This window comes from Pygoscelis adeliae, unplaced genomic scaffold (assembly GCF_000699105.1).
Source record: "Pygoscelis adeliae isolate BGI_AS28 unplaced genomic scaffold, ASM69910v1 Scaffold243, whole genome shotgun sequence".
NCBI lineage: Eukaryota > Metazoa > Chordata > Aves > Sphenisciformes > Spheniscidae > Pygoscelis > Pygoscelis adeliae.
In genome coordinates, this window is record NW_008824363.1 from 501,087 (window position 1) to 509,596 (window position 8,510).

An 8,510-nucleotide genomic window follows, 5' to 3' on the forward strand; every position below is an offset into this window, starting at 1 on the left:
AGAGGGCTTTGCTTTGCAAGGATAGCAGGACTTTCTGTCTCTGGCGTTTTGGGCACGTCTGTGTTTCCAGCTACCGAACTGGCCACGTGAACCGTGTGCTGTCCTCCCACACCGCGGGCCATAGCCCGTCTGCAGGTCAGGCTTGGAGCATCCCCCTGGGAGCACAGAACGAGCAAGCGCTGATCGACCGAGACTGCATAAATGAGAGCTATGGCTTGTACAAAAGGGCTCCCCCCCTCTTTCTGGGAGCTCAGGAGTGGCGCTGAGATGGTCTCTTGAAGATTTTCCGTGTGGCTGGAGGGGTGCTGGGCAACTGGGGTCCACACTCAGCAGACCCTCTAAGGACGGCTTTTCCTGCTCAGGGGACCAGAAAGCCAAGGGCCAGGTTGCATTTAACCAAGGTGAATGGCACAGCAGACATTTTTCCTGGGGAGTAGGCAGGCATCACATTATGCCTTTGATTTTTTTTTTTATAGACCATTCCACAGTATTTTACGTGCGCTGCATTAGTGGGGCAATGTGGGCTCAAGTCAGTAAGATTAGTTTGGTCATGGGCAATAAACACAACGGGCATAATCCAGTGTGTCAAGTTTTAATGTGCTTTCCTAATGCTTGCTCTCTGTTTTCAGCTTGCTGAACTCCAACTCCTTCACTGTTATACGAGATGATGCCTTTGCTGGTCTCTTCCATCTAGAATACCTGTAAGTTTGGTATTTTATGTCTTCCCCTGTCCTTTATAAATCAAGCCGTTTTGATAAGTTGCCAAGACTCCTGCCGTGGAGTCTTAGTCTTTCCTGTGATTCCCAGGAGCAGGGGAGATGAAGGATTTATGTTCCACTCCTGTGCAAATGTCCTTTACGGTGCCTCACCATTTTTCAGAGGCTGCAGTGGATTTTTAAAATAGGCCGTGAGTGCAAGGTGGCTCTGTGCAATCACAGTACACCAGAAAGGCCCTGCTGAGCAAGAGCTTGTCCTGGCTTTCCAGAACAGTGCCATCACCGTCAAGGGGTTTTGAACCTCATTTTTCAGAGGCTGCAGTGGATTTTTAAAATAGGCCGTGAGTGCAAGGTGGCTCTGTGCAATCACAGTACACCAGAAAGGCCCTGCTGAGCAAAGAGCTTGTCTGGCTTTCCAGAACAGTGCCATCACCGTCAAGGGGTTTTGAACCTCATGAAGGAGGTGGGGAAGCCTCTCCTGGCCTGCTGGCAGCCTGAAGAGGCAGGACAGAGTATCCATGTACTGCCCCGAACAACCCTGATTACCAGACTGCTTCTCTTCCCCCAAACTTTGCTCTCCAACTTCGCCTTTTTTCTGATACCCCATTTAATGCCCGTGGCATTTATCTTTGTATTATAAATAATTACAACTATATGAATATATAAATATATATTTCATATAATATCAATTACTGTAATTATTTGTATTATTATTTAAATTTATTTAACTTCCCTTTTCTTTACTTAGTTCATTTCTTTGTTGATTTTTACATTACCTTCATTTCCCGATTTTTTTTTTTTTTAGGTCACCCTTTTTTCTTTTAAAAAAAGTATTAGCCCTGGTACCAGGTTGTCCTCACTTCATACTCCAAAGGACTGCCATTTCTCTGTGTTACCGGACATGAGCTGGTATGTTTGAAACTCTGAATATGACCTGCAAAAAAATTCATCTTCCCGCCCACCTTCCTGTGCTGAAAAGTAGCTGTGGAAGACATTTCTGTCTTTTTCTAAAGGAAGACCAATGCTCATAAAACTGACTCTTGCTAAAGTCTTGCAGACAAGTAGGTATTAAGGTGGGGTATATTCAGGACTAATAGTCTGATACGTGCGGAGCAGCCAACAGTGGAATTTGCAGACCAAGAAGTAGAGGATAATGGTAAATGGTATATGCTGAAATCCACGATTCAGCTACATCTGGATTTTTCGGCGATAGCGCGTTAGCTAATCATTCTCTTTTCCATGTGTCTACAGGAAAAAAAGTAATTTGTAGAATGTTTGCAAAAAGGAAGAACAACATTTGTATGTTGTTTCATTAATGACTTGCTTTCAAGTGCTCATGAGCCTAACATGGAGCATGTCCTAGCAGCATATGCAGTCGTAGCGGTTGCATTGGTAACTGCAGCCAGACCCCCTGTCTGAAAGAAAAAAATCCTGCCCCTCCTCGGGTGGTCAAAGGGAAAATCTCTGTCCCTGATTGCCAGCTGCAAACCAGGGAGCAGAGTGAAGGCTGGTAAAGCCTTACAGTGTCAATTCCCTTTAGTAGCAGCTGAACAAGTGGTCTCGGTTAATGGTTGTGGTCGCCCTCCCTGCCAAGTCCACAGAGCTCTTCCTTTTCTCAGCAAATCGTACCTCTGCCGTTTGGGAACTGGGTGCGAGTGGCCTTTCTCTGGGGTTGTTTTTGGCGATGCAGCCAGTAACACCATTACAGCTGCAATAACTCATGTCTCTCAGTTACCAGTGATCAGACCTTACAGAGAATAAGAAAACCCTGCTGACAAACAAGATCACCACCCGCTGGTGATCAGAGTGGCGTTCCCAGGGTAGCATCCCTTCGAGGCCAGATTTGGTGACTAGGAATCCGGCAAATTACTGAGTCCGAGCCCAAATGTCCATCATCTCACTGCAGTGTGTTCAGTGAAGCTGTGTTTATTTGCACGGACCGGTGAGCTGGCACTGTGCGGCCATGCCAGATGCCGGTGAGGGTGTCAGGAGGCAGTTTGGCTCTCTGTGCTGCAGATTGAATTCGTGGCCCCAGGCAGCCTTGTAACAGAGCACGGCTGACCCTCTTCTGACATCCCCCACGCAGACACAACAGTTTCTCATCCGCACCCTTTGCTGCAGTCAGGGTCACTTCATGAAGGATTTTGGCTATGCCGAAACTGCAGAATCAAGAGCATTTGTCATCTCCCGCATCCCTATCTTGACTCGCTCGAGAAGAGACCTTGACTCATCATAGCATTTTTCCTCTATTTCCCTGGAAGGCAAACAAGGATGCATAGGAGGAAGTGAGACACTTTTATCTCATAAAACCTTTTATAAAGTCAGCATGCAGTTGTCTTCATCCAGGTACAGCTGTATCATGCAATATCTTGATGGCCACCTGGCTGCAATCGCTTTGCAGGGCTGATGGTGTATTTAGGGATGCATCCTCAAGTGCTCGGGGGTCAAGATGCTCAAATAGCAGCTCTTTCTTTAAATGCTGATGTGCAGTCAGGAGGAGCAGCATGCTTCTGGAATCGATACGTGCCTGTCATTATTTCCCCAGCGCACGGGGCCGTGACTTGTGTGCAGCCGGGCACCCTGCAGAGGTGGTGTCCCAGCTGGAGAGAGCTCAACTGTGGCAGCAAGAAGAAAAACAAGGCAGTGGTCGTGCCATTTATGCAGATTTCAGATGTTTACCAGTGTGTAGCTGCAGTTCACGTCACGGCTCTGTGGGTGCGGAGATGGCACTGTGCGTGCAGCCACGGGAGCTCCCCGTCAGAGCGTCCCATCTGCAGCCTGGGCAGCCCTGGCATTGCTGTGCTGCCCCATGGTTTTAAAATGCAGGCGTTTTGTGAGAGGAAGGTAGGACTTTAGCTTCTAAAGTCCATCTTGGAGGCCTCTCCTACACAAGTCTCTTGCCTCACGTAACACACCCCGAGAGGATTAACCAACAGAGGAATAATGTTGTTTGCTTTGTTCATTTTGTTCCTCTTCTGCTGGATATTTGTGTCACGTGCTCTCCCTTGTGCTGCCCGGTACCTGCATCCTTCCTCGTGGTCCACCCGAGGGAAGGGAAAAGGGAATGTGAGCAGCTCCACCAAGACTTCCCCGCCTTTAAGTCTGAAGGGGCAACCCAGGAACCTGCTGAATTTGGAGACCATGGGTTAAAGCACTGGTGATGCTAATAATACTGCTAATTACAGCCTTTTAAAATACTTATTTTTTTGCCTAGATTCATTGAAGGAAACAAAATTGAAACCATTTCAAGAAATGCATTTCGTGGCCTTCGAGACCTGACTCACCTGTAAGTTATTTAACACTGGGTAGAGTAATTTGTACTTGAACAAAACTCTCCTGGGGGACTGCTGGTTTTCCTGCCACGTAGAAAACCTCCCTTCCCCTCCGTGCGTCAGCTTCCTCCCGCTGTCAATAACGTGCCTTCCACAAATTAAAAAATGGCCTTTAAAAAATTCCTGCTCGGGCAGCACTGTGGCACGTTCGGCTGCCTGCACACACTCGCAGCTTGTGCTGGGGTGCGGCTGTGACCCGTGGATGCGGCACCAGTACCACCGTGGTACTACCTACTCGTGATTAACATTCCTGTTTCTTTTCAGTACGCTCAGTGATTGCTCTGTGTGTTACATTTGCACCTGGGCAATAAAAAAAGCTTTCTATATTTTACTTTTACGTGAGCTTCAAGCAATCTCCATTCTTGAATGAGAATAATTAATACGTGCCCGTTCCTCGTAACTATTAACAATGTCGGTACCAGATAATTAACAACCTGTAAGTAAGCTCAGACTTGAGTCAGCCAGACAAGAGAGCGCAATGATACTAAGCTCTAACTTTCTTTTCTAGTTCTTTGGCCAATAACCATCTCAAAGCTCTGCCAAGGGATGTCTTCAGTGATTTAGATTCTTTAATTGAACTGTAAGTAATGAGAATCTTTCTATTGACTGCCTGCTTCTGTCACTCTGTTACTTTGAGTATTACGTTCTGGGTTTGCGTGGTGCTGTATCTGATATCTGCACAGAAAAGAAATGTGCATTTTGTTCTTCTAGCTTTTCTCATTTTAAAATTGTTTACTTGGCAGACTCCTCTAAAATAGCTGCTATTTCTCAAATCACTGTTGCTTCTCATGATGCTGTACATAGCTTGCATTATTGTGCTTCTTTCTGACGTTTCATATAAATTGTTTTTTAGGGAAAGGGAGACAATGAATTTTAAAACTACAATTTCTATGAACATTTTTTCCTGTTATTGTTGCATGTATTCCCTGAGATTATTTTAGTAAAAGGCATTCATTAAAAAGAAAAGCTTTTTTCCTTGTTTTTGTGCAGTTGTAGCACATTGCTGACTTACTGTCAGTGTTTTCTTGTCTAACTGAGCTGCTAGTCAGCTTCCCCTATTTTTGGCCTGGTTCTCCCAAATAGCAAAGTGTAATTGTAAGCCACAAAAATTGCCAAGGGATGGAACAACAGGCACAGTGTTGAAACTGCACATACATAAGTAGGGGGAGGTTAAATTGACCCCACATCAGCAGCGACTCTAAAAATACAAGCCTTACATCTGTATTTTAATGTAACACAGAAATGGTACCAGCAAGGCCACTCTGTCAACCAGCAATACTGGAGTAGTTCAGTGACGGAATGGGATTTATCTGTGTCGGCAGTAGATGGCGGGATGGAGGCTTGCAGCAGACAACCACACTGCCAGGATTTATTACATCATAGTCCTAATCCTATGAAAACTTATAAACATGAGTGACTTCATACGTGAATCACAGTGCTCTATTAGTAAGATTAGACGTGGGCAGATTTCCTAGGCTGAAACTGTTTTTCAAGGACAACACTCAGTGAAGGAGAGTCCATAGTAAGAGAGTCCGAATAAAACTTAAGAAACTTTCCTGTTCTCAGTTCAAAGCCAATTCAAGGCTACTCAGATATTTTTAAATTCAGCATGTCAAGGTGATAACAGTTCTGTAGTATTCATATTGCTATCAACCTTTTCAAATATGTTTATTTCTGTGTGTTTTTTTAGAGATTTAAGGGGAAATAAATTTGAGTGTGACTGCAAAGCCAAGTGGTTGTTTTTGTGGTTAAAGATGACAAATTCCACTGTTTCTGATGTCCTGTGTATTGGTCCAGCAGAATATCAGGATAAGAAGTTAAATGATGTGACAAGTTTTGATTATGAATGCACCACTACAGGTATTCAGAATGTATATTTCTAAGCACACTACAAATGGTTAAATATCAGAAGTTTCGACTATACCCTTTCGCTTCTGTGAGCATGACCTGGGGGGAGGAAAGGGTTATATACAAAGCACTTCCAAGTACTGGAGCAAGCATAAAATGGGAAAATTACATTTTGAAGCCAAAGTAAGTAGTGAGTTTTTATTTGGATTAAGTGATAATGGGAGAAGAGCTCTGACTATTCCTATTCCAAAAGACTTGATTATGACTCACTTTGTGACTTAATTTTCATCACAGAATGCTTTCTATTATCTGGAATAAGGCCATATAGTTATGGCAGATGAGCTTCCCAAAATTTCTGTATTTCACAGAACGCAATGAAAAGAAGTTCAAATAATGTGGCTATATCTGTTATCTTTATTCAATAGGCCACAATTTAATAGCATCAAATGTGATGGCAATACTGCCAGCAGTTCTTCAGGGAACTCCATTAAGTTGGAGAAAAACGTCCAATAATATTCTGACTACTGTCTTGTTTAGGATCTTGATTTTTATTTTAGGTAATGTAAAGCATGCTGAAGGAAGTGAAGAGAAACTTGCATGTGGTTATGCTTATATTTTACGACTGAACCGCCCCAGTTACCTATCTTTAAATATAGTCACATCATATAACTGAGAATAGCTGCGAGTATTGTTTTTCATCTTTCATGTATATGATGTCAGCACTCTGCCTTTTTTCTATACAGTAATATCAGAGGCATTCGAGTTCTCATCTGTCATCAAGGCAGTCATCATCATTAAGAGACAGTAGAAAAGTTGATTACTAGCAGTGTAAAATAAAGTTTCAGGACAAGGTATGAAAGGTAATCCAAGGGCAGTATGTAAAGGAAAAGAGAATGAACTCAGAATTCAAAAATATGTCAGAAGAGCAGCAGAGGTAAAGCGCGATTATCTGCTACATAAAAGGATGTCAAAATCAGGAGAGCAGTGTAGCTTAGAATGGTACCAAAAGTACGTTGCTGTGTCTGCCAAATCACCGAGATGCAAAAGTACAAAGTAAAAACAGGATTTATTTCACTTCAATCTGGTTTAAGCAATTGCGCAGCACTAACAGTGTGCAAGAACAAGCCTTATCTACCTGGTCCTCAGACCTATACTGACCTACCTGCCCTCTGTCATCTCTTTGTACCTAGAAACCTAACTATAAAGTTGCTACAGGCAAAATTCGCCCTTAATGTTAGTCCCTTTGTCTGCTGTAAGTGAAATTACACCAAGCATAAATCTAATTTCACATGCTGTAGAGTTTGCTGGGGAGCTAAAGCATTATGTGGTGCAAGACTTGCCCAGCTGAATATTAGTTCAAATGCCATCAGAGAAGTGCTCTCGCAGCACAGCGTATAGCTGTAAAACACTCTTCAGGTAGTAAAGGATGTTTTCAAACCAGTCATTCTCTGGCTGCTGTGAGGGAAGGCTGTGTGCCTAACCCCTCTGGCCTGGGGGTACGCCGCAGCAGGCTTCCCAGAGCTCCAGCGCGTAGCGAAGGTGGAGGGTGCAGAAGACGTGGAGCTCCGGCGTCCTTACAAAGTGTCTGAGAGGGACAGACTGCATGCAGAAATGACCCGTAAGAGATAAAACAGAGATAAGTAGAGTAGAAATGCAAATCTTCTGGAATGTGTCACCTCTGAGACAGCATCATGTCCCCTGCACTGAACTGGAAGTTACCTTGCTCGAGCTGTAACCCTCTGGTGGCCTTGGTGGTCTGCAGTGTCAGGCCACAGCTGCTTTTTCCTTCTCTGCCATTGCCTCCCCCAGATCCAAAGGGAGCGTAAATATGCCCATATTCATTCCCTGAGGATTGATTTGTCACAGGCTCAGGCTTGTACCATATTTTGAAGTAAAGCAACATACCCTGTAGCTGTATTCTCCTTTCCCACTCAGTGACGGGCAGTGCTCTGCAAACCTCTTTCATTCACATTAGTCTTTAGTACCGTGTTTCCCTCCTTTGCCAGGTGTGATCAGACTCTCCCATCATTTCTGGTCTCTGGTACTCTGTGTTGAGCATGACTGGATGTAGGATGTGGTAACAAAGCAGTTTGCATGGTAAAACGTGCATCTCTCAGTGGCTCCATCAGTTCATTGTGTCCTCTGAACTGATACAATGGTAACAGGAGGAGAGATGTAAAGAGGTGCTGCCATACTGAAAAAAAAAGCCAAAGCCAAAACGCCCTTATCGCTTATTCACAGAGAAAGTGATTCACAATGTCAGTGATCTGCACTTTTAACTCTTTTTGTGATAGCATCTCTCTCTCCCATTTCTCGCGGCTTGCATCATGGAAGCAGGTTAAAGCCGTTTCAGTTCGTTTCTCGTCTTTCTCCCGCAACAGTGTGCGAGGGGGCTGTGCTGTGGCTGTAAGCACGGCAGGGGAACGTGTACTTACTTTCAGGAGACTGGAAAATGGGCCTCGCACTCCCACAGTCACTGGAAACTAGCTGTGTGTGTGCCTGACACCTGCTTTGCCCAGACCTGCTGGCAGGGATCATCTTGCCCAGCTTTGGAAGCTTGGTTTCTTCTTCCTTCACCTAGCTGGGACTAGCTTCTGGAGCTGGTCCTATCTTT

At 44.5% G+C, this 8,510-nt stretch overlaps 1 protein-coding gene across 1 annotated transcript in view; it reads left to right on the plus strand.

The window, feature by feature from the left end:
• The window catches only part of LGI2 (leucine-rich repeat LGI family, member 2), a 19,505-nt gene that overhangs the window by 3,829 nt on the left and 7,166 nt on the right, over window positions 1-8,510 (plus strand). The window contains exons 3-6 of the mRNA XM_009319894.1: window positions 630-701; window positions 3,931-4,002; window positions 4,557-4,628; window positions 5,739-5,908. Of these exons, the coding sequence (XP_009318169.1) occupies window positions 630-701; window positions 3,931-4,002; window positions 4,557-4,628; window positions 5,739-5,908 (386 nt within the window). The remainder of the gene's footprint in view (window positions 1-629; window positions 702-3,930; window positions 4,003-4,556; window positions 4,629-5,738; window positions 5,909-8,510) is intronic.